Source organism: Sceloporus undulatus, chromosome 5 (assembly GCF_019175285.1).
Source record: "Sceloporus undulatus isolate JIND9_A2432 ecotype Alabama chromosome 5, SceUnd_v1.1, whole genome shotgun sequence".
Lineage (NCBI taxonomy): Eukaryota > Metazoa > Chordata > Lepidosauria > Squamata > Phrynosomatidae > Sceloporus > Sceloporus undulatus.
In genome coordinates, this window is record NC_056526.1 from 123373333 (window position 1) to 123399070 (window position 25738).

General features: G+C 39.9%; 1 protein-coding gene across 4 annotated transcripts in view; it reads right to left on the bottom strand.

The window, feature by feature from the left end:
• The window catches only part of DLC1 (DLC1 Rho GTPase activating protein), a 295066-nt gene that overhangs the window by 86945 nt on the left and 182383 nt on the right, over positions 1 to 25738 (bottom strand). The window contains exon 1 of one of the 4 annotated variants that reach the window (XM_042467915.1): positions 19357 to 19436. The exons of the other annotated variants lie outside the window; for them this stretch is intronic. Coding sequence (XP_042323849.1) covers positions 19357 to 19408 — 52 coding nt within the window. The 5' untranslated portion in view covers positions 19409 to 19436. Of the gene's footprint in view, positions 1 to 19356; positions 19437 to 25738 lie in introns of those variants that run through there. 4 annotated transcript variants of the gene reach the window in all.

Sequence of the window (25738 nt, forward strand, 5' to 3'; positions counted from 1 at the left end):
CGGCCGGGGGGCGGGATATGGCAACCCTAGTAGAGCAGGACACGCTAGCTGAGGTATCTGCAGGGATGACTGGGTCTTCTTTAGCAATGACCTGATCTGCTCAACCTCAGTGCAGCCTATATGTCTATGAGCTTGCCATCCACAGATTTAAGCATCTGTGAATGGCAAGCCCTGTTGTCCCTAATGGTGGTGAGTTCACATGGCTTCAGTAGTGGTTGCATGCATGTCACACCACCATTAGGGACAATGGGACTTTGAGGAGGGGTTCCGGAACGGATCCCTGGCAGATACCAAGGTCTGACTGTACTTGTCTATATCCTCACACCAGGGAGACTGTCAATTTCTGCCACATAGAATCATAGAATCGTAGAGTTGGAAGAGACCACAAGGGCCACCCAGTCCAACCCCCTGCCATGCAGGAAATCACAATCAAAGCATCCCCAATAGATGGCCATCCAGCCTCTGTTTGAAGACCTCTAAGGAAGGAGACTCCACTACACTTTGATGGAGTTTGTTCCACTGTCGAACAGCTCTTACTGTCACAAAGTTCCTCCTAATGTTGAGGTGGAATTTCTTTTCCTGCAGCTTGCATCCATTGCTCTTCCCTGTGGTTGGGAGGAGGAATTCTCAGAAGAGGGAGACAGTTACTTAATTGAGCATTATTAAGGCAGGCATCTTGCTAGAGGAACTGAGGCTTACATGCTGTGGAGGGAAGCTGAAACTGAGGACATCCAACTTGCTGAGACTATTTGGGTCCCTTGCTCCACCCCACAGACATTGTTAAGGCAAGCATCTTACCAAATGTGTGAGCCAAAGGGTGAAAGCACCCATGTCCACCCTGGCTAATTAAAGCTGCCAGTTTAACTGGCTAAATGGATGATGGAGGTTTTAAATGCTTCTTTGAGAGCTTTCAAACTCTTTGTAAGCAATTGCTGGAAAAAAAACCTTCATTGGACACCAACTCCCTAGGTAACTATCACCCAGTCTCTAATCTCCTCTTTCTAAGTAATGTCCTAGAATGAGTAGTGGCAACACAACTCCAGGGTTTCCTGGATGAAACAGATTACTGAGACAGACCCATTCCTATCTGGGTTCAGGTCTGGCTATGGGATAAAAACTGTCATGGTCACTTTGGTGGATGACCTACACTGTGAGTTGGACATGGGGAGAGAGTTCCTATTGGTCATCTGGGATTTTTCAGTGGCATTTGATAGCATGAAATAAGCCATAGTTTCCTTCTGGGATATCTGGCTTTGCAATGGATCTAATCTTTCTTGGCTGAACATTCCCAGAGGGCAGTGCTGGGGAACAGTTCAGCCTTTTGTCTGTGGGATTTCACAATGATTAATACTGTGCTTTTCAATATCTACATGAAGCCACTGGGAAAAATCATTCAGAGTTTTGGGGTTGGGTGTTATCAGTATGCTAATGATATGATACCCAGCACTATCTCTCCTTTACAACTAATACCAAGTAGGCTGTGGTAGTACTGAATCATTGTCTGGATGCAGTAAAAGCTTAACCCAGACAAGGTGGAAATGCTGTTGGTCAGTAGGAAAACCAACCTGGGATTGGGATCACAGCCTGTTCTGGTTGAAATTACTCTTCCTCTGAAAGAGCAGGTTCATATCTTGGGGATGCTCTTGGACCCAACTCGGCTCCTGGAAACCCAGGTTGTTATGATGGCTAGGAGTGCTTCTGTCTAGCTTTGGCTGGTGTGCCAGCTGTGCCCTTTGTTGGAAAACACCACAGTGGTTCATGCTTTAGTTACCTCTTGATTAGACCAATGTACTGTAATTTATTCTACATGGGGCTGCCCTTGAAAAGTGTTGGAAGCTGCTGCTAGTGCAAAATGCAGCAGCCCAACTGGTGTCAAGTGTGCATTTTAGAGATCATATAACAGTAGTTCTGCAAGAACTACACTGACTTCTAATTTGCTTCTGAGCTCAATTCAAGGTGCTGGTGTTGACCTACAAAGTCCTAAATGATTTGGGCCCAAAATATCTGAAAGATTGCCTCTTCCCATATGAGCCTGCCAGAAACTTGAGATCTCCAGAGGAGGCCTGTTGCGTGTCCCCACAGCTTGTGAAGTTAAGTTGGTGGGTACCCTAACAGGTACACATTCTTTGTGGCAGTGCCTTGACTGTAGAACTCCCTACCCAAGGAGGTTAGGCTGGCCCCATCTGTTTGAAATTTCTATCAGACAGCCAAAACAGTGCTGTTTTGCATAGCATGGAAATTGCTCTTTTAACTATTTCAAAACTGAATTCTAGGATAATTTTTAGACTGCTTTTAGGAGTTTTTAAAGAGCATTTTAATGCATTTTAAAAGGTTTAATCTTTGTATTGTTTTAATTAGTCTCCATTTGTTCATCACCTTGGGAGCTCTTGTTGGCTGGAAGGGGATACAGAAATACACCAAAGACCTAATAAATTCCACACACAGAATCTCATATCATCTCATCTAACTTCAAAGCTAGTGGCAGGATATCACCTGAAGATGGCAGATGAGCATAGGAAATTCAGTGTGGCCAAAGTTTATGCAGATCTGCTAGAGACAGTGATATAGAAAGACTTTGAATTCCACTGAATTAAATGTGCCTTGCTTCCTAGTCATATTTTAAAGTTCTTGTTGCTGGCTACATTCTTCCTGTTTTTCTAAGAGCATTATGTTCTAAAAAAACCAATTAATTAGATGTTCCCAGTCAGGATAGCTAAAAGTAGTCCCAAAGTCTAATAATGCTTCTTTTTTTTAGGATAAAGGTGAGTCAAATTTCTGACCACTGGGGGAAAAATATGTCTATAAAGGCACACAGTTCTTCCTGGATTCAGTCCTGTTAATTGTACCCACAGGGGTTAGCTAGGAAAACTCAACAGGTTATTTATAAAACGAAGCTTTCACTCCAGAAGAAGAATGTGATGCTATTTCTATTGTTCCTATTATGAAACCACAGCTGACATGTTCCACAAATTGAGCATTATGCTGCGTTCAATAGATGTACTGTCAAGACTGAGCTGCCAGTCAGGAACAAGGAGGGAATGGAACAAAGGAACCTCAAAGGAAAAGACAAGACACTGTGCCTTTTGTCTTTTGTTCCTACATGGAAATAAACTGTCTCCAGTTCTGATAAGCTTCTTCTTTGATCTCCCCCTCCCCTCCAATAATTAGGAATAGACACATTTATGTAATGTTTTCAGTTCAAAGTTCAACCAACAATACTCTGACATGTGTCTTACTTTCTTGTCACATACAAGCATCCAGACAAATAAAATACACTGTCACTGCTTATGTAATAAATATTCTTAAGTACAGCTGTTTCTCTGATACTCGAGTAAACACAAAAGCCACAATTAGGAAAAGATCAACTTTTGCTCATGTCTTTGGAAAGGCAAAGATACAATTTAGACCCTCAATCACACTTAATGACTTATGCAATCTGTGGGTGTTCTGCACTTGGCAGTCCATTCCCAAACATCATGCAATATGAAATTACAAGGCTTACCTTTTTATATTCCCCTTTTCCTTGTGAACAGCCAATAGTAGAACTTAGTGGTATATTTGTAATCTTTGTTTACTTAACAAACTGAGCTTGGGGATGCAAGCCAGCAACCCCAAAAGACAGCACTAATCTTTGAAGTGCTCTCACTTCCCACAAATAACAATATATCCATTGGCAATTTCTTGCTACCAGCTGAAAAATTCTGATTTATTTCGCTTTCTATGGCCACACATTTTGCAAACCATTCCTTTAAATACTCTCCAAGCATCTGGGATGTGGTAGGATCTAGTACTAATAGTCATCAAGGTTACAAGCTTGCTTCATGAAGTCAGCTTAGTCAACACAGCAAATGTCTCTTTATAACAGTGGAGCAAAATCCCTAAAGCATTGGGTCACAGCTCCCATAAGCTGAATCCAACACAATGGTAGGATTTACAAGATTTCTTGTCCAAAACATCTGGAGCACCAAAAGCTTCCTGCACTTGTATTATTATGTGAAGTAGCCTATGTTCTAATTAATCCATTAATTTTCTCTCATTCTCGAATAACACTATCAAAATCCATTCTATTTCTAATAACACTATCAACATCAGCTTTTGATACCGAACAAGCCAGTCTTTTTCATTTGGTTCTCCATTACTGCCCTGAAATTTCAAGATTGAAGAGAGAAAATGTCAGAACCCCAAGAGTGGTCATATACAGCTCTCAACTGGGACCACTCAGGCTCATCATCAATGAGCTACAACCCATTCTGGGCAATAATGCCACTTTTTCAAAGGCTCTTGGTGACAGACCCTTACTTGCCTACAGCCAACCTCGAAACCTCAAACACATACTCACCCACAGGAAGACACAGATGGGGACATGGGTACTAAGTCTTGCCACACACCAAGATGTCAACTCTGCCCACACATTTATCCAGCAAATGTCATCACAAGACCTAATGGCATTACCCACAATATTAGCGGGACCTTCATATGCTCATCCTCCAATGTGACTTATGCCATACTATGTCATCAATGCCCTTCAGCACTCTACATCAGGCAAACAGGCCAGTACCTGTACCACAGGATAAATGGACATAAATCAGATATTAGGAATAGGATGACACAAAAACCAGTGGCAGAACATTTCAATCTCCCTGGGCATTCTATCTCAGACCTCAGAACAGTGGTCCTTGAAGAAAATAACTACAAAGGTAGATTGGAAAGAGAAATAGCAGATCTGGAATTCATCTATAAACTACAGTCCCTCAACAATGGATTAAACAAGGACAATGGCTTCCTGGCTCATTACACACATTTCAATACTACCTGATCCCATACTCATAGGGGTGTCTGACATTCATCTGTTCTCCCCACCTGCAGGATAGTTGCCAAGGCCAAACTGGTCTTGCCATCTAATTTTATATCCAATGGCTATGTCTCTGTCCACAAATGACCATCATTAAAACTGGACTTCCTATTTCATTTCCATACCCAAAGGATTCTGGATTTGAATTGACATTCTCACATACCTATGGCATATATATGTCTGTCCCTGGCTTCGACTCCACCAAAAGCCTTTGAGGAAGTAGACTGAAATCTATGAAAGCTCATGCTGCCAGCTTCTTTCTTTCAGTTAGTCTCAAAGGTACTACAAGCTCTAGCTACAGAATAACATAGCTATATCTTTGAATTCTGGATTTTCAAGGCACTTTCTAGAAAAGCTTGATTATTTGCATCCTTTGAGAATTGTTTAGATAGTTGCATGTGTCCTCTGGTAATATATGTTTCTACTTCTGCTTCAGAAGAAATACGCCCAGTATCAAGGTCAAAACCTGACTTAATATTCCTCCTATCAGAACAATCACAATGAGCTCTGTAGAATTCAAAAGTCTAAGTGAATACACCTAATTTCACAGAGTGAAATGATCTATTTGTTTCGTAGGAAGAGTAGATAGGTCTGTGTAAAAAGCCAAGAAAATACCCAAATTGCTAAATGTTTGCTAACCTTTGTAAAATGATGTAATAGGAGAAGGTTGTGGTTTTTTTTGTTTTGTTTTGAGGGAGAAGGGGCCATCAGAAATTCACAAGATCATCCGTAGTTCTCCTGGTCCTGGATGGATGTACTGGCTGATCCCTGCATGGCATTATTCTCATAGTCTCCAACATTTGACAGATGAAAACTGGGACATGGGCAGTCAAGGAACATCAGAGTGTGGTCAAGAGGGCAATTTTTTTTAATGATAATGAACAGACGTAGGAGAGTCTGCAGCAGCTTGCTTTTGCCTGAATCTATCGGCAAGTTTCTGCCACTCCTCTCCCCTCCTCTGCTGAGTTTATGGAGTGCAAACTACTTTTGTACCTTGAACTTGGTCTGCAGCAACTGAAGTAAACTGAGGACAAAGGGGGAAAGGGGAAAGATGAGAGACGAACTGGGACATTTTAAAAGCAACTGAAGAAAGCAGGATGACAAAAGATTGAGAGTGTTCCTACCAAATCAGGAGCATTGTGCCCCAAAATCTCTAAACCTGAAAACTGACTGGAAGAAGGACTAGATGTAGTGACTGGTTGGAGGACAGCCTAGGAAGAATGGAAATAACAGTCAATATTTAAATAGACTATAACATCATGTTATAGATGATTAACTATGTCAAATCCATCTAAAAACACAGTGGTTTTTCACAGTGGTTAAAGATATGAGCTGCATAGCACAAAGCTGGGGTTAGGGTGTTCTGTGCTGGGATTGCAATGAACTAGATACAGACAAAAACCGTATTAGTTGTCAGTTTCTATCTTGGATAAAAATGAAAAGAATAAATACACACAGCCATTAAAATTAGTTTTACAACAAACTAACAAGTTTAGTTTGGCATTTCCATGTTCAAGAGATGGCTGACCTTCAAAACATTGGACTCAGATCAGTTCATATTCTAATGTTTATTTGAAACTTGCCCTCTCTTCCCTGGTGTGTGATCAATGGGACAGCCTAACAAAGTGAAGATTTTTCATATGATTTCCTGAAGCTTCCAATTCAGAAACACCATTAACCACCCTTTTTCTTAACAGAAGTGTAGTATTTTTCCTATTGGCTTGACACCAGGAAGTGAGAGGCAGATGGAAATTAAAGAAAAACAAATCAAAGTGAGCTGAACTTTTTTCAACTCTCAAGTAAAAGACTTGGTTGGTTCATTCTGAGTTCAGTTCAGTTTCCTTACAGAGAGAGCTACTGGACTGTGAAATAAGTTGTGCAAGGCAAAGTCCTGTGGATTTCTCCACAACATCATGGAGAAAGCCATAATGGAAGATGTATTGGCTCCAGAGTTTGTCCAGTTTAAATGACTTTCCCAAGGTTGGGGAATAGCTTTACGTTTCCAACATTCTTTTTGAATTAACCTGTATTTGATGAGACTGCCACAAAAGTACATTTGTCCCTCCACATTTGCTGGGGTTAGGGGCACAGGATTCCTGTGAATGTGGAAAAACCGCAGATAACAAAAACACTCTCTTTTTACCTGAGAGAACACCTCTCTAGGAATCTCTAGGTCCTCCAGTGCAACTCTGTGGTCAACATCTGCTAGACATTGACCATAGAATTGCACTGGAGGAGCTACAAATGCCTTGTGGAGTGTTCTGTCTAGGTTCTTCAGTGCGACTTTTGGTTAAAATTGACCATAGAGTTGCACTGGAGGACCTAGGTATTCCTAGAGAGAATATATTAATAAGATCCGTGAATAACCAAATCTGCAAAAGTCAAAGCTGCAAATGTGGAGAGATGAGTGTACAAGCTAAAACACTAAGGAAGCAAAATAGAAATCTAAAGATGCACATTTTAATATGAATTTACTGGATACAAACACAGTGCTATACACATAGACACAGACACAGACTCACAAACAAATGAGATGATAAAAATGCATCATTATTGATGTATTTCCTGGAAGGTCAAATGATGCAGGCTTTGAGACTTTAGGCATCCTCAGTGGCCAGGATCATATAAAATGTGGCAACTTTGTCAAAACAGTTTTGGGATAATATCATTGTGGGTTATTGGTGGCTTAAGCCTCCGGCCAGATGACAGAGAGATGGAGATGGTCACCATTACAGTAATTTGACTGTTGTTTAAGGCACTTTGCCACACAGCTGCTTAGTTAAAAGGTGAGGTGTGTTCAAACAAGGAGATATCCTATTTTTTTGGAGAATATTTTTGCAGAGTGTCTCACAGAAAGATAATGGGAGCAATCCTGGATTACCAGGCAATCTTACTGACCATATTTACTTCCTGACCTTCTTCAAAACAGTGTCCATGTTGTCCTGATTCATCTGCACAGACTCCTGGTAAGATAGTTTAGGCTGAGAATTTGTGACTGACCTAAGGTCAGCTTGGAATGTTGTTTTAAAAAGGCAGAATTTTTGTTTATTTGATTTATAGCCCAACTTTCTTCCAAATGGGACTCAAAGCAACTACAGTAAATATTTAAATATTTGTTTAAATATTTATATCCCATCCTGTATAATAGGATCTCAGGGATGGCATATAATTTTAAATGATTCAAAAGTTAAAACAATTTAAAAACAGATTTAAAGTTAGGAATACTTTTTTTGAAAAAAAAAGACTAACTCATTCTTATTACTCACTAGGCAAACATTAAAGCACCTCTGAACAAATTTTGCCAAGAAACCCCCATGATAAGTTTGCCTTAGGGTCATCATAAGTCAGACATGACTTGAAGGAAAACAACAACAATGGAGATTACTGCAGAAAGCTTCCCTCCTGATGCTATTGCAGCTTTTTAAACACCCGAAACTGCAATGATTCTTATCACATTACCACACAATTGTGAATTGATAACATATTGCCTGTGAATCTTATTGCACTACAGTTCCTTTTATTCATCACCTACCCAAGCTTAAATCAGTAAAGTAGTCTTGCTTTTGGCAGTGGGTGTGTGCAATGAATGCTCTTTAAATCCCATTTTTACTGCCCCAGGTGAACTGGTTGCCTTGTCAGCACTAAGAAGCCTTGATTTCAATGAGAATGGTGTGTGTGTGTGTCCATGTGATGAAAGCCCTTTAAAGAACAGGCAAGTACCTGTTCCTCTTTTCCCCCTGCCCTCCTGGGCCTTTAGAGCATGCCCCCAACCTTCTGGGCCTGTAGCTGTCTCTGGAGAGGCAGCTAAAGGCATGGGAGGGTGGGAGAAGAGGAGGAACAGGGTGCGCCTGTTCCTCCTCTTCCCCTGCTCTCCCATCAGCCTGTGTGCCCTCCAAAATGGCTTTGCGTGCCAGAGAGGGCACGTGTGCCATGGGTTCGCCACCACGGAATTACAGGATACTTACTGTCTGGCCATTATGTGGGTTGATAAGATCTGTCAATTACAGTCTCAATCTCCCCCTATTGAAGAACTGTGCGATCATCTCCAACAACAACAAATTATTTGCTAATAACCTGTTATTGTTACCTTTATACAATTCTAATACACTGTTTAAATTTTTTTAAAATGCTCTAAAATTAGCTGGAAAGAGTAATGAGTTAAAGTAATGAACTTATATGAGTTACACCCAAAAATAATATATAAAAGTTGATGTTAAAACATTAAAAAATTCCAGTGATATCATGCCCTGGCTACAATTCAAAGTAATCTGTTATAGGTAGCATCCTTACTTTCAACATATTTCATCTACACTCTGCCCAAGGCCAGCCAACAAAGTTCATGGAGGAGTGAGAATATGAATGCATAGTCTTAAATTCAATACTACATACACCCCACTGGTTTTCATTTAACTGAGAACATGATTATGGTGGTATTTATTTTTAAAGATACACATCAGTAAGATTATATCAACTGTAAAATCATTATGACCCTGTTCAGTTTGGGTGTTTTTTCCCCTGTTTGCTTTTGTTTAATGACAGCATAAAGTAATTCCCATGTGTGATGAGATAACGGATGTGATATAAATCTTAAAATAGGGGTGAGATTGCTTTTTGGATGTAGGTAGAGGATTGGTTCTTGGCAACAGCATTTTTACAATGCTGTGTTACTTGGAAGTTATAAGTCAAATGCTCTACATAATGTGATTGTCATCAGTTTAAAAGAAATATATCCGATCATTGCCAAAATGGTATGGTATCATTTACAGGTTTCATATTTCATATATTTTTATAATTAGCAGACTTGTCAAAACATTTTATAAAGACTTGTGTGACATCACCACTCCTTTGGCTGAATAGATAACAGAGCAAAACCATCTGAATTAATGGGATAAAAGATTTCTGATCATTCTTGCACATCAAATTGGTAGAAATGTTAAGTAAGCTTAATTTTCTGTGCAACTATAGTTTGCTTAAGACCTCTCAAAAAGATCTCTAAAATTGTACAGAGTTTTAAAGTGTGAGATTTAAGCCATATATTGCTGGAAAGGGCTATATGTTTATTTATTTATTATGAAAAATCTAATTTGTAAAGATATTTGAATTTGATTGAATTAAAATTTGCTTTCTAAACAATAAAATAATTCCCAAGAGAACTGTGATCATTATTTGTCCTTCCTTGTCATTTTAAAACTAGGAAATAAAGTGTCTGAGAAGCCAAGAAGAGGATTCTGATTCCCACTCATATGGCCAGCCAAGAGTATGAGATGTTCCTTGTTCCTTCATTTAGGGGGGCTTTATAATGAGTCTTTGAGCAGTTAGTTATGTAACATATGTTTTGATATTTTTAAAAAACCAATGACTATCCTCTCATAGCATATTTTAAAAGTAAAAACAACTAACACAACCTCAAAATTATGTAGATGTTTATAAATGGCCTGGGCTAATTCATGGATGCTGCAGTTCAGTTTAAAGTAAAAAGAAAAAGAAAAAAAGAACACTCAATGATGAAAAAAGTGGTCTTTTCTACTCCATTCCTCTGCTCCTTTGTCTCTCCAGTGCCTGTGATATCTGTCCTTCTCCCCAGTTAAAAAGACAGGTACCACATATAATATAGCAAAACATCTATAGCCTGTCAAACTCTTGGCATATTCACTCTCAGCTTCAAAGTACAATTTATTCTAAGTCTATGCCTATACTACGGGTCTACATGCAGTTGCTTATTCTAGTACTCCTAGAGTAGCTGTGTGTTCTGCATTACAGAAAGTCAAGGGACATTCCTCTATTTGAAGGCATCGTCTGCTCGATGTCCTGTCCAGCCCTGTTTAAAGAGGAAGGATCTCAAGATGGAAGAGAAACAGAAGCAACTGGTGGCTTCCATGCCAATGAAGCAGTGAACTCATTCCAGATTTTTATCTAAGGTTCAAAACACATTGCAGAAATAATCCAGTATGAGACCATTTTAACTGCCTTGGGTCAGTGCTAGGGAATTCTGGGAACTGCAGTTTTATGAGTCAATTAGCTTTCTCTGTCAAGATCTCTGGTGCCACAATAAACTACAGTCCCTAGGGCCTGTTACAGACTGCCAAAATAAAGCTGCTTCGGGTCTCTTTGGAGGTATGCTGTTTAAATTATGCATGGGTCCTAAGAGTCCGGAGGTCGCGCCAAAGCCACACTCCATTCCTAAGCACTGGAGTGAAGCTTTGGTGCAGCTTCTGGATTCTTAGGGTGCATGCATCATTTAAACAGCATACCTCCAAAGAGACCCGAAGCAGCTTTATTTTGGCAGTCTGTAACAGGTCTAGGATTCCCTAGCACTGAGCCAGGGCAGCTAAAGTGGTCTCAAATTGGATTATTTCTGCAGAATGTTTTGGACCAATGTGAGCTGTTCACACCACTTTAAGTGCTGTAGCTCCAGCCTATGAAACCATGGGATTTGTAATTTTTACAAAATTTGTAGCCTTCTCTGGCAAAGAGTGCTGATGCCTTACCAAAAAATAAAAACAAACAAACAAACCAACAAAACAAAAACAAATCCCAGGATTTCAAAGGACTTAAAGTGGTGTCAAACGGCATGATTTCTACAGCATAGATGCACTTTTGGTCATTCTTCCCCACTATGATAGACCATAGCTCCATCTAATGAATTCTGAGAACTGTCATTGAAAACATTTACTTTCCAAAATTGTAATATTTGCTACAGATCCATTTCTTGATCCAGGCAGGTTTTCTTAGAATTTCCTAGCCTAAGTGTAATCCATCCCAGAGTTTATGTTAGGTATTTGGGAATAGCATTTAGCAATAGCATTTACATTTTTATACTGTTTAATAATGAACTCAGCGGTCTCTAAGTGGTTTATAATCTGTAAGCCAAATGCCCCCAACAAGCTGGGTACTCATTTTACTGACCTACAAAAGGATGGAAGGCTGAGTCAACCTTTGAGCCCTGGGATCAAACTCACAACTCTTTGTTGCTGAAGTACCAGTTTAACCACTGCACTACCAGGGCTCCTTAGGAAGGCAAGAACGGTTAACCTGTGGCTTTTGACAGGGAAGCATCCAGAGTATAAGAAAAGCCTGCATCCTTTAAGGATCTAATGATTTTGTGTTATTATTTTGAAGAACTCTAGAACTCTGAAGAACTCTAAACACAACACTCATAAGGAAGCATCCTCGGGTCCCATCTTGGGAGAAAGGCAGAATATAAATGAAGTAAATAAATAAAAATGAACAAATAAACACTATGACTGCAGTTGTGGAACATCCTGCTTTGAAAAGCCCACCAGGGTCCCCTTTACCCATCACATTTATAGTAGTATGATTTCACTTAAATCAACACTAATTGCACCCTGTGGAATTGAAGGATTTTTAGTCTGGTGAGTCACTAGAGCTTTCTGGCTGAGCAGTCTAAGTACCACTTCCTAAACTGCAGATCCCAGGATTCCACAGGATGTTGCCATAGCAATTAAAGGCGTATCATCACAATTAAAGGGGTATCATAGTGTACAGAGGGGTATCATAGTGAAGGGATATTTTAACGATTTTATTTGGTGCTATATATAGACACAGGCCTTTTAAAGTAGTTTTGTTTTTAGTTGTGTTCTGTCAATATAAAAATTGGTATTTCATATCGCAGTCCAAATAGTATGTAGTTCATAGTACAATTTCCTTTTCCTCAGCTTCTGAACTATAAGAATGACAGTATGATAAAACTGTCTGAATTTGATTTAATAGTTTGACTGAATTTTTAGTTTTAATAATCTTTATTCCCTTAGACTGTATTTTCATGTAGCATTTGTTTGTGAGCCATCTAGAGTACCTCTATTTCTGGATTTGTGGGGTTCAATAGATAAATAAAGTAATGAATAAATACATGTATACTTGTAAGCAAGAATCATAGAGTGCAGTGAATATTGTCGTTCAAGTGCACAGATTGATCAGCACTTTTATGCACACATTTCTCAGTAAAGGGTCTACGAAGCATCTATGTATTTTTGGGTCATGTTACAACTATTAAATTGCTATGATGACAACAAGGTACAAAAATATGTACTGTATGTACTGAATGTAAAATATTAGATTTCTACATTTTTATGAGCATTTATTTTTAGAATTTAAAAAACAAAGCATCTTCTCTATAGCCTTCCTTTCTAGAAAAAGCAGGTGTCTTGCCTGATATGGTGCATTGCTGGAAATCCTACATAGAAAATTATTCTACGTGATGGAGCGATGTCATATTCGACTGTCATCAACTTTCAGAAATAACTCTTTGGAATTGAGGATGCTACAGCCTTCATAGTCATCTGAACACTGCAGTTCCCTGAAAGCAACATTTATTATTGACAGGTGTTTTATCATTTTAGTTTTCAATTCAAATATGTAAAATGGTAACCAGAGATACTTCTCACTCCAACTTGTAGCTGAAACAAACCTAACTGATAGGCGTTACAAACCGTCGCTTTGAGGCGGTCTCCCGGCGCTCCTGTTTGCTCCATGAGGGAGCCGCCGCAGCCAAACCGCGCGGCTCCCTTACAGAGCAAAAAAGAAGCTCCAAAATGGAGCTTCTTTTCGCGGCATGCTCATGACGCCGCAATGCACCAATGGCGCACTCGCGACGTCATTAGCGCCGCGTGACATGCGGATGCACAGCATCCGTTACGTCAAGATGGCGGTGGCTGCGGGGAATGGCCGCCGCCATTTGTTACAGACAGAGTCAGTAACAGGAATAGGGGCGTCTGGAAGAGACGCCCCCTTTTTAAACTGGGACGTCCTGAGGACGTCCCAAGTGGCGGTTTGTAACCCGCCTGAGACTTACAGAGGTATTTATATATACTTAACAATGGATTAAAACATTGGAGGCATGATGCCAAAGTATTTCCAGGGGGTCTAATGCTTACTCAGTTTTCTAAGCAATAGGCTAGGAATACAACTAAAACGGGCAAATTTTAGATATCAGCTAGGATTGGATAGACCCATTCAAAAGATTTGGTTCTTCCAAACTAGGGGTAGGGACTGGGTCTCCCTTCAATACAGGGAGTATCATGGCAGAGGAGAAGGGTGAGAGCCAGCATGGCTTAATGGTTTCAGTGTTGGACTATGATGCTGACTCCTTGTTTGGCCATGAAACCCACTGGGTGACCTTGGGCAAGTCATATGCTCTTTGCCTTAGGGGAAGTCAATGGCAAATCTTCTTTATAGAAATCTTACCAAGAAAATTCCATGTTATGTTCACCTTAGGGCAATGATGGTGAACCTTTTAGAGACCAAGTGCTCAAATTCAAAGGTGTTCTTGCACCAGGTGTCACCCGGTGTCAGGGGGTGGGACATCAGGGGGTGAGATATCAGGTGGTGGGGCTTCCCCGAAGACAGTTGAAGGCCCAGGAAGGTGAGAGAGAAGAGAAGGAAAATGTGCGCATCTGTTCCTTCTCTTCCCCCTTATCCTCCCGGGCCTTAATGTGCCTCTCCAGAGACAGCTGAAGGCCCAGTATGGCCAGGAAGAGGAGGAACAGGCATCTCTAGGGGCCATCTCTAGGCCTCAGATTTTGTCCTGGAAACCAAAGGTCCTAGAATTATCCTAAATGGGCAATCCTATTCTGAGTAACATATGAACTGACCCAACTTCACTGACATAAATACACATACACACACACTCAGTTTATTTTCATACTGTCCACACATGCACACTTTGTAGCTGTTTATATATATGTTGTTTATATCTGTCAATTTTTCAAACTTTGTCTTTGAGTGGGAAGGTGGAAGTCAATTCCTCCCACAAGACGATGCTCCTCATCTAATTAACATGGTGTGTTTTCACAAGAGATATGAAGAATTCCTTCAGCCTTCGAAGCACATCTTTTAAACATAGAAATATTCTTCATGAGAAATGTAAAGTGAAAGGGGAGTGTTTTAGAATCACCAGATGTATGCTTTGATCTGTGTGACACTTCAATTGGATTTACCAATGCTGAAATTCGAATACCATGAAAGAGGATTGACTCCTGTCGGGAAATGAGTGGTGCACTGGTAGATATTAAAACAGTAATGAAATTATGTGTTATTATTTCATATTGTTCATGAAACTGGTGAATGAAATTGTATCAGTACATGCCTCTGGCTTTGAAAAAGCCTTTGAATATTTTGGAGTGTCAACATTTAAAAAAAAAGAATTGGAAAGCAATTTGAAAAAGGTAAATGATAGCACTTGAAATTCCTATCCTTGTTCTTTTCCATTCAGAACCCTCAATTCTGAACTGAATTCTGACAGGTGATGTAGAATAGATAGGTTTGGCAGCAAAGAGCCATAAAGTATGCTGTTAACATCTTACCTCAGCGATAAATTTATTTTTCTAAATTTTGTACACATTTGAGACAGAGCTCTCATCACATTCTTCTTTCTGCTTAGAATGCAAAGTCTATTTCATAGTGTACAGTTTTAGCATTCTGTTTCCACTATAATCACTATGGCACCATGCTATGGAATCCTGGGGTTTGTAGTTTGATGAGTCACTAGAGCTTTCTGGCTGAGAATTTTAAATGCTCCTTCCTAAACTTCAAATCCCAGCATCCATAGGATGGAACCATGTAGTGAAAGCCTAATATAGCATGATGTTATAATTGTGAAAGGACCCTAAGACAAATATTGATGCTTTACTTACATACAGTTCACATCAGTCATATTAAACATCTGCAAGGCTGATTCTGGTTGCTAAAGCAAATAGATGTGGGTTTTTTTTCCCACTCTCCTGGGCTATTGCTAAAATTATGACATTGTCCAAACCCTGTTGGAAAAGGCATCTCTATTCCAAATGAATCAGAACATCCCTGGCTGGCTTCCAGCCACATTCATGGGAGTGTGGGTGGGGAATCTCCTTCTTAGAAGACCAGTGTTTCAGCCATCAGATAAGCTTTCCAATCCGCAAACATCATTAGTTGTGGAAGGATAAAAGATCAGCTTTAGAAATTTCCTTGGGAGCTCAATGTATGACCATAATTCATCCCTTCACCTTTGAGCATGATGTTACAAATCTCCCTGGAATAAAATATTATGGCAGCATTCTGCATTTCCACAAAGAATGTTCTATTAGATTGCAGCGGATACTCCCAGAGCAGTAATAGAACAACCATGTACTAGCGGGCTGGAGGGACTCCAGCATTTCGACAAATGCTGCTCAGAATATGACTCAACACACCTAATCTTGAAATTCTGGATGTGTTCAGAGGACAAAGATGTAATTCTTGGCAAAAGTGTTGGGTGTAAATATGAGTTATATTTTAAATTAATCTTTAACCTGTTTGTTACTAGCAGGGCCTCCCATTAGGCAGTGAGGAGCCTGTCTTTGGTGGTAGAAGGTGAGGTGTAGCAAATTGCTCTGGCAACCCCAGTCACTGACTCATTTTGCAGCCAGCCTTGCTCTCCAGATTGGGCCACTGGTGGGCTCTGCAGAACCATACTTGCTACAGCAAAAAAAATGACCAGGGCTCACCCCTCCAAAGCAAACCAGACTTCAAATTACCTTGGTATAAGTTATCCTTAGGGTAATGCACTGGGTGCCCGAGAAGATACCCTGTGCTGTGGCAGTAGAGATAGTCTTCCAAAACACTCTGCCTATGACGCCACAACTCTTTTCCAAAAGAGAATAAAGGATGACAGATTCCTTCAAGGAAGAATTGTTTTGATGAAGAACCTCCAGTTTCAGAAAGTGAAGAGGGAGCTGGTCTCAAAATCTTTTACTGTATAGATCATGAAAAATTATGGATTGTTCCAAAAGAATGGGAATGCTACAGTATTTGATTATGTAGATGTTTAACATATACTCTGGACAAAAGAACACTGTGAAGACAGTATATGGCGAAACAGAATGGTTTTCAATTTGCATTTTATCATCTGAATTCTCACTAGAAGCCACAATGACTAAACAGACACTGTCATACTTTGGACTTATCATAAGATTATTTGATTGAAAGCGATTGGAAAAAAAAAAGGAAGACTGCATTACAGACAGATTGACTCAGTCAAGGAAACTATGACCCTGAGTTTGCAAGATATGAACAGGGTCTCTTGGAGATAATAATTTCAACCATCAACAGTCACACTTCTGGAGTCCACACACAACTCCCTTGATATCTGTGACTAGGCCACAGTTTTCTCTAGTCAATAGTAATGGCAGAGAAAATCTTCAGTACTGTTCTCAGGTTCTACATTTTGAATAAGCCTAAATATTTATGGAGAAAATTGTCACCAGAAGTTGGCCACAAGGTGGAGACCATTGTTGTGTTCACAACAATGATGAACACAAGGATTGTATGAAGTAGTTAAAATCAGCAGAGGACTTATATGCCCCAATGATATCATGTATCCTTAAGATATTTGAAGATTCAAAGTATATGGGATTTAAAAGCATATACAGGGAAGAGAGAGTCTCACTCCCTGCATATGAGTTTCTAATTAACTATTTGACAATGGGTAGAAAATGAACAGAGGGCAGAAGCGGAATAGTAGAGTATTACAAATCAACAGAAAATGAGTTTGAAGAAAGCAAACACATTTTATGTGGTACAGTGTGAAACAAGTATCTGGAAGAAAGAAGTTCCCCAGAGCCATGAAATTCACTGGGTGACAATGGGCCTATACTTCTCACAGCCTAACATATTTTACTGGGTTCTTCAGAGGAGGAAAAGGGCCATCTATACCCCTCCGAGTTCAATGAAGAAAAGAGGGATTTAAAATGTAACTCACTCACTAACTAATTATTCTATCCCCAAGACAGGAGATGCCCACTCCCACTTTAGGATCTCAAAGAATAGCTTGAAGGACATGAATCTTTTGAACAGAGAAGAGGCACATCCTGTTTTAAAGTTTTCAAAAAGAATGTAGGCCATCAGGGCAGTTGAACTTTGCTTCAGTCTTTTCTTCACAAGAACCCTGACAGATAGGTATGTAATGGGAGAAAAGGGATGGCTTGGATGATGAAAAACATTAGCATTTATGCTAAAGGAGAAGGAAAGCAAACCCAGACTAGAGTTCCGTGAAGACGTTCCTAAAGATGTTCCTGAGAGGTAGCAGAAAGGTCAGTGGACCTAGAAAGGGGCAAAGAGTTGAATGACCCAAAGGATATTTAAACATGGTGATGCACAGGCTGTGTTTACAGAATCAGAAGATGAACTGACTCCTCATTTCTAGCATGTTTGTTGCCAGCTTTTGATCCTTGGAGCAATTCTCTCCCCCACTTCTCCCTCTTTACAGCTGCATTTTCTCTCCATGCATTGACAGCTTTTTAAAGAAATTGTCTTCATGTACACCAAAATTAAAACATTCAACATTTTAAAAAAATAATAAAATTTACCAAGATGAAGATGGCTGCATGGTTTTTTGGGTGTGGAAAAATTGGCATCCTTCAGTATCAGTATCAGTATCAGCAGCTGCTGCACTGACACTCTGAAAAATGTTAGATCATAAAAAGTTTACATGCTGCAGTCCTACACACACTCACTAGGGAGTGAACTTCATTAAACACAGTGGGATTTACTTCAGATTAAATATGCATTAAAAAGTTCAGAGTTCTCCTGAACTACAGTAGACTGCACTGCCAACAGAGAGAGAGAGAGAGAGAGAGAGAGAGAGAGAGAGAAAACTTTTAATAGCATTTAAAAACAATTAAGTTAAACCAGAATGGAACCTTTTGATTTATCTATATTTACCTATTTGTCTACATAATTTCTATCATTTCATCCCTCATTTTGTTTGCTCATAAAGACAGTTAAAGATTTCACTGGATTAAGTTTGTTTAATTCTGTGTTGAATTGTAACCCCTGAATTTAAGCATCTTGTAGAAGTGAAGTAAGGTTTTGCTTTAGCAGCTGGCAATAAGAACGAGATCATTTTTAAAAAGGTTTGATCATATAATTTTCTTTCAAAACTCTGTATACTCTTCAGGGCATATAGAAACTGGGATGACTATAAATATGAGCAAGAAGGTATTTTATAACTTTTTATTGTTTTCCTTCTTATGGTTACCAATATACCAAATTTAAATAATATGCCTTTGTGTAAAAATGCATCACACATGCTCAGCTTCTCTGTGATAAGAAAGAGATAATAATGTGAATGAGTGTGTGTGTGTGCACACGTATTGAAGAGAGAGAGAGGGGGGGTAAGAATAACATATACTTGTTTTAATTCAGGTATAGGCAAACTTAAATCTTAAATCTGAATTTGAACCTCCTGTGGCTCCACTTTCAGATCCCTCCATTTGCCTCAAACCCCCCAGTTGTGCTCCCAGAAACCTCCAAGGGGGTACCATCTTTTGCCATTCCCCCCTACTTTAGCCTGATTTTTAAAAATCCAGAACCAGATGTGACCAGAGGAAAATCCACATGCTACAGTTACAACAGTTTGATCCTTTTGTTAAATGCCATGTCTATTTTTTAATGGAATGATGGGCTTTGTAGCTTGGTGCGGTACTAAGGTATCTCCTTCTAATCAAGGATCTATTAAATGTTAAACTTACTGGAACTGGATGCAGCAATAACAGCTATAGGGATACTTCTCATTGCCACCATCCTTGTTCTCCACCGGCCAGTAAATAGTTGTGTTGGGAAGGGATAGGAAGCTGCAGTAGCTAAAAGTGGGCTGTGATTATGGAAGAGACTTGGTGGGCCGTGATTAGGGATTAGTTCTGTTCAATGGAATTTTATTGTACCTCTTCCTAATCCAAGCTGTTAATGATTAAAGCTACACTGTATTCATCCTGGCAAACCTATGTGGCAGTTGGAATTCTCTAACACATTCCCCTGAACTACATCATGACATCTTTCTGGCAGCCCATTCTAAAGTGAGTGTATGTATGTATATATGTATGTATTTATAGCATTTCTATGTCACATCTCAATCCACCAAGCCCCTCTCAGTTATATGAATAAAATCATGTTTAAAAGATTAAAAAACACTCCCTAACACTACAAATCCCAAGATTCCATATAATGCTATAACTGTGTATTGTAGATACATTCCAGCTGTCACTTCCAATTTTGGAGAAAAATAAAGGTCTCTCTGGACCTTCCAGGGGTGGGGTGGGGTGGAGGAATGGCCAGAGGAGAAAACCAGGGCCAATCCAGTATTTAGATTGATTGAGGTGGCTGTCAGATGACAGCAGGGATGAAGAGGGGAGAAGCTGCAAGGTTTTAGAGGAGGAAGCTATATGGGTCCTATGTCTGGCTATGCCCATGGAAGAGGCTGGCCACTATCACTACCTCAAAGCAAGGTTTCAGATGCCCAGTCCTGAGGATAGGCCAATTTTTTCACTGAAAAAAGCTGTTCTAGTGCTGTGACTGTGGCCCATTACAGACCGCCCAAAAGGGGCGGTCTTGGGCCGCTGCCAGTTGCAGCGCGGAGGAGCCGCAGCAGCCAAACCGCGCGACTCCTCCACGCTGCAAAAAAGGAGTGCAGAAATTGCACTCCTTCCGGCAACCCGGAAGAGCCGCCGCAAGTGCCAAAGCGCGCACTCGTGACGGCTCTTCTGGGTTTAGACATCCGGACGCTGCGCGTCCATTACATCAAGATGGCCGCGCCCGTCTGTATAGGGCGCCGCCATCTTGCCGTACGGAATACGCGCAAGGGGCAAGGCGTGTCCGGAAGCGCCACCCCTCACGCGTATTCCTGGCGCAACAACGGCGCCGCTTAGGCCCGTCTGTAAGGCGCCTGTGTAAGGTTTCTTTTGTATCACACAACTGTAGCACTTTGATATTACTTTAACTGCCATAACTCTAGAATCCTGGAATTTATAGTTGTGTGAAATATTTAATATTTTTTGTTAGAGCCCAACTACAAATCCCAGAAATCTGAAATCTTAACCCAAGGCAGTTAAACTGGCATCCACATTGTGTTGAGCAAAAAAGACCAAAGGCAGAAAATGTCCAGCCTCACCAACAAGCTCACTAGGTGGCTTTTGATGTGCCATTTTTCTTTCAAGAATACTCATCTATCTGCTATGGTTGTAACACATATGGAAATGGAAAGTCTCATCTAGAAGGGTCCATGCAAAGTGGAAAAGAGAAATCTTGAGAAATATAACCTCTTCCTTGATAGTCAGAATCCTAGGACTGAAGTAAGAAGGGCATTCACCTTTGTACCTGCTTGTAAGAGTGGATAGGCAGGAAGAACTCAATTTCCCTTATTCTCCTAACCTATCTAGACACCAACAATTCTTTTAACACACTATGATAAGAACTGCATCCTGACTGATACTGTGCCTCAGCTTTGAGAGTCCAAGGATTTCAAAACAAAGCCCCTTTCAAATGGAAGTACCTAGGTAACCTTTGATGATGATCTTGAGATGCAAGGGCTTATCACATTAGTCAGTTGTTTTGGATCATGCCACTTGAAAACTGCTTCTCGTGTACTCTGAAAGATAGCAGAATGGCAATCTGGCCTTTTGCACCATCACAGCATTTCTACTTCAGTGGTGTCAGTTCCTGTGTTTGCTTTCTTAGGCTTCAAATACAACAATGCCATTTACACCATCCTATTTACTCTACCTCCTGTTCCATACTCTGTGTGTGTGTGTGTGCGCGTGTGTGTGTGTTTTTAAAAATAGGAAGCAATAATTGTGCAATGGCACAATTACATAATGACATTATTGCAGGGGGAAAAACCCTCTTTCCCTCTCCTTTTTAAGACAGCTTCAAGCTGGATTGGGGCCATATGCTCACTGTATCTCAACAAATGGATCTTGAAGCACCCTTGAGACTAAGGACTTAATCACACAGGGGAAATAGGGGGAAAGCGGGAATTTAAACTGCTATTATCTCATGAAAATCATGTGATTGCTCTTCAGATTTTCACACAATGTCAAAATTAAAGAGGCCTTATCCTGGCAATAACTAGGTAATAACCAGCAACAAATCATTCACGGGGAATGATTTGTTTCTGGTTATTAGCTGGTTATTGCTGGGGTAAGTCCTCTTTAATCACGATGTGTATGGAAATTTTCCCGTGACTGCATGGGTTTCCTGGAATAATGACAGATTAAACCTCCAATTTCCCCCTCAATTTCCCCTCGTGTGATAAACTCCTAACTGAAAGAGAGAGGCTGGTAGCATGAGCTTTTGTCTCAAAGATGCAACAAAGCTGCTCTGATAGCCTTTTGGGCTGAAGGGTGGTGTATAAATGCCATAATAAAATAAATATCCCTTTGCATACTGATTCACCAGACTAACACAGCTATATCTTTTAATACAAAGTGTAACAAGACATGTGCACTCAAAGTGGTTTCTAACAGATAGCAGTTTAAGGAGTCATTAGCAGATTATTTCCAGTGGGAAAACAATCAGTTTCCAAATGACCCAACAGTAGTAGAGCATGGTACCAGGGGAGCCATGATATTATGCAATAAGTTCAGAAGGCAGCATGGCGTAGTGGTTTGGATTGTTGGACTATGACTCCGGAGACCAAGGTTTGATTCTCTGCTTGGCCATGAAATGTACTGAGTGTCCTTGGGCAAGTCACATGCTCTCAACCTCGGGGAAAGGCAATAGCAAACCTTCTCTGAAGAAATCTTGCCAAGAAAACCCCATAATAAGTTTACCTTAGAGTCGTCATATGTCAGAAATGACGAAGGCACACACCAACAAACAACAAAGACAGCACTAACACAGTGCAAGTGCTGTATAACACTGCCATGTCATAAGCTCTGCAATCTTTGATTTAAACATTTTTTGAGCTTAGCTGGGATGGTAATTATCCTTTGCTCACTCCTATGCTAAGGGAATGGTGAGTCTAGGCAGAACTGGATTAGAAGTGGAATTTTATACCTGCTCATAGATGGCCACCCATAAACATTATGCTTTTTTTTTAAAAAAAATAAGTACTTGTTGTTCACTTATATTTAGGAAAAAGCCAGTTCTCCATTCTGTTGATTAAGGAAAGAGGACCAAGTAGAGCAAAGCCCTTGAAATGTTTGAAGTTTGTTCTGGTATTATCAGATGAATGCAACAGAACATGCCGACCTGCTGCACTTCATGACTAAACTGTTTGCAAGGTTAAAAAGAAAGGGAAAGGGGAATCCATGTTAATCTTCTCCAGCCCTAATTTTAATAAAAAGTAAATACTTCTGGAAAACCATTTCAAAGGCTTCCACTTTCAACTATGTGGCAGGTCGAGATTAGCAAAAAACCCCAAGCGTCTCTTAAGGTTAAGCATGCTATTTGTTTCTGTCTTTCAAACTCCACCACAGTGTGTTTAACCGATAAGTTTAGATAGGGCAAAGCTCAAACTCCCTCCCTTTGACTTTTTACCTAGAAATAAATAGTTGTGGATGCAGAACCTTTAGAGCCCTCCCCTTTCCCTGATAATTAATCACTATCTTCTTCAATTTCCAGAACTAATCAAGTACTTTTGCTAAGGATCCAGATTTTAAAAACTTTTACTCCACTGTTGCCAAGACTGCTTATAATGAAAGCAAATAGTTGGCCATTGATATGAGATAATTCCAACCTGATTTCATATGACTCACCACATTTTCATTCAGGTACTCAAAGATTTCTGTTTATTTTATACTTCACACAAGGAAGAAATTACAGCTTCAGGCAATAAACCATCAGACACTATCAAACAAAGAGTTAGGCATATTTAAGACTAGGGATTAAGTTTGGGCAGATGGAATGCTGGCATTTTGCAAATGGTGTGGAAATCAGGAGTCAGCCTCAGAAATATATTCCATACCATAACCTTTATTAGGCATCTCACAAATATGCCTCCCTTTTTCCTGATCCATGCTCAAATTTTGCGCAAATTCTTTTTCCATGCCTTTTTGAAATGAACCATGATCTTGTCTGACAACAAATATGCTACTGGTAACCATGTTTAATACGAACTAGGCTTCCCTTGTAAAGCACAGTTCAGTACCATGGCTTGAACAAATGGAAAGGTTAAATTTGTTTGGATTACAGCTGCCAGAATCCACCAGTCCTCATGACCAGTGGGGATTCAGTGAGTTGCTATTGTGTGCCTAAAAATCATTTCTGACTTATGGCAACCCTAAGGTGAACCTATCATAGGGTTTTCTTGGCAAGATTTATTTAAAAGAAGTTTGCCATTGCTTTCTCCTGAGGCTGAGAGTGTGTGACTTGCCCAACGTCACCCAATGGGTTTTATGGCTGAGCTGGGATTCGAACCCTGGTCTTCAGTGTCCTAGCCCATTGCTCAAACCACTATGCTGCACTGTAGTAAGCCCATGAAATATCTGAATTTGAAGTAGTATTCCAAGATATCATTATCAGGGTACCTGGTTAGCATCAATACTCACGTAATGCAAAACCACGCTTAATGCTTAATGAATCAAAGAGGGAATTGGCTTCAGAGGGGAGGCCTTTTTACACTACACTACACAATTATGGCACTGTTTTCCCAGTTTTGGAGTTTAGGGAGCAGTATTTAGAATGTCAAAGAAGGTCTATACATCAACAGCTGACTTGAAGGTGCGTGCATGCACACACAGTTACTTTTAGCCGGTGCCTGACCAAACTACAAACCCCAGGATTCCATAGGATACAGCCATGGCAGGTAAAATGGAATTATAGCACTATAACTGTATAATGGTAAAGGGCCCAGGGAAAGCCCTTTCCAAGCTTGCTCCCAATTGACAAAGGAGGGTTTGTAAACCAGAAACCTGAACTGATGTCTGCATAAGATTGGTGTTAGTTTGTAGCCATTTCCTTGGATACAAATCAATGAGGAGAGCAGAGGAGTGAGACCTAAACCATTAGTAATCTACTTCCCTGGTAAATGCATGTCGGGCGGATTTCACAGTCCCTATCTAGCCTCAAACAAGTGGCTACATAGGGATTGTAAATACTTAATAGTCACAAGTGCATAACTCCAGGTTATGCATTCTTAACTGTGACACAGGATTCTGGCTCACACATGTTTGTACTGAGGGGAGGATCCAAACATAGATAACATTCTTCAGATGTTTTGCAACTGTGGCCTGCACCTTTGGACTGGAGGATTTCACTGCTTGGATTTTAAATTGGCCAGCATTGTTTCAAAGTGAAGTGATTAGATTTTTTAGAGAGGTTGCACAAAACTGAATGTATCATCAGCACTATCATCACACCCATTGTCATAATATTTTATCTTCTTTCAGCATATTTATTAATCCAAAATGAGGTTCTGAAAACTGCAGCACAATAAAGAGTTAACTAATTAATATAATTTAAGAAATATTAAATCCGAGATGAATTAATTTTAATATAGTACCAGTTAGGGAGGGAAATTATTTATTTATTTATCCCTATTATTTGTTAACTAATCAGAAATGTTTTTTGTGACACATAGGAAACTGGGTTGGGAAGAATAAACAGTTTTGTTTTGTTTTTTGCAATTTTCAACTGGTATTGACACATCACCAAGTTTTTTGGCAAATTATTCTCTACTATAATCCCCATAAGTTCTTTGCATGACAATTTTGGGGTTATCCCGCTCCCCAAAAATAACCCTCACTGTTTTCAGATAGCCATGTGAGGTATTGTGTGTGTGTGTGTGCATGCATGCATGAAAAATTTCTGGGTTTTGCTTTTTTTAAAAAAACCCATAGTAATCTTGTACAAAAAACCCCCAAGGGGCTATCTTTTTTTGGTGCAAGATTGCTGTTTTATTGCACACACACAAAAAGAAGTCTTACCAATCAATCAATCAATCAATCAATCAACAAGTCAGTCAATCTCCATGTAGCTATTTTTGTGTGTGCTTACAAGATTGCTGTTTTTTCCATGGACCTACAAACACAAATCACACATGACAGGCGGGAAACAGATTTTCTTTTTGAGCAACCACCCTCTGCCTGATTCACAGGCAAAAAACCCATGTGTATTTCTGTGCTGAATAATTTTCCA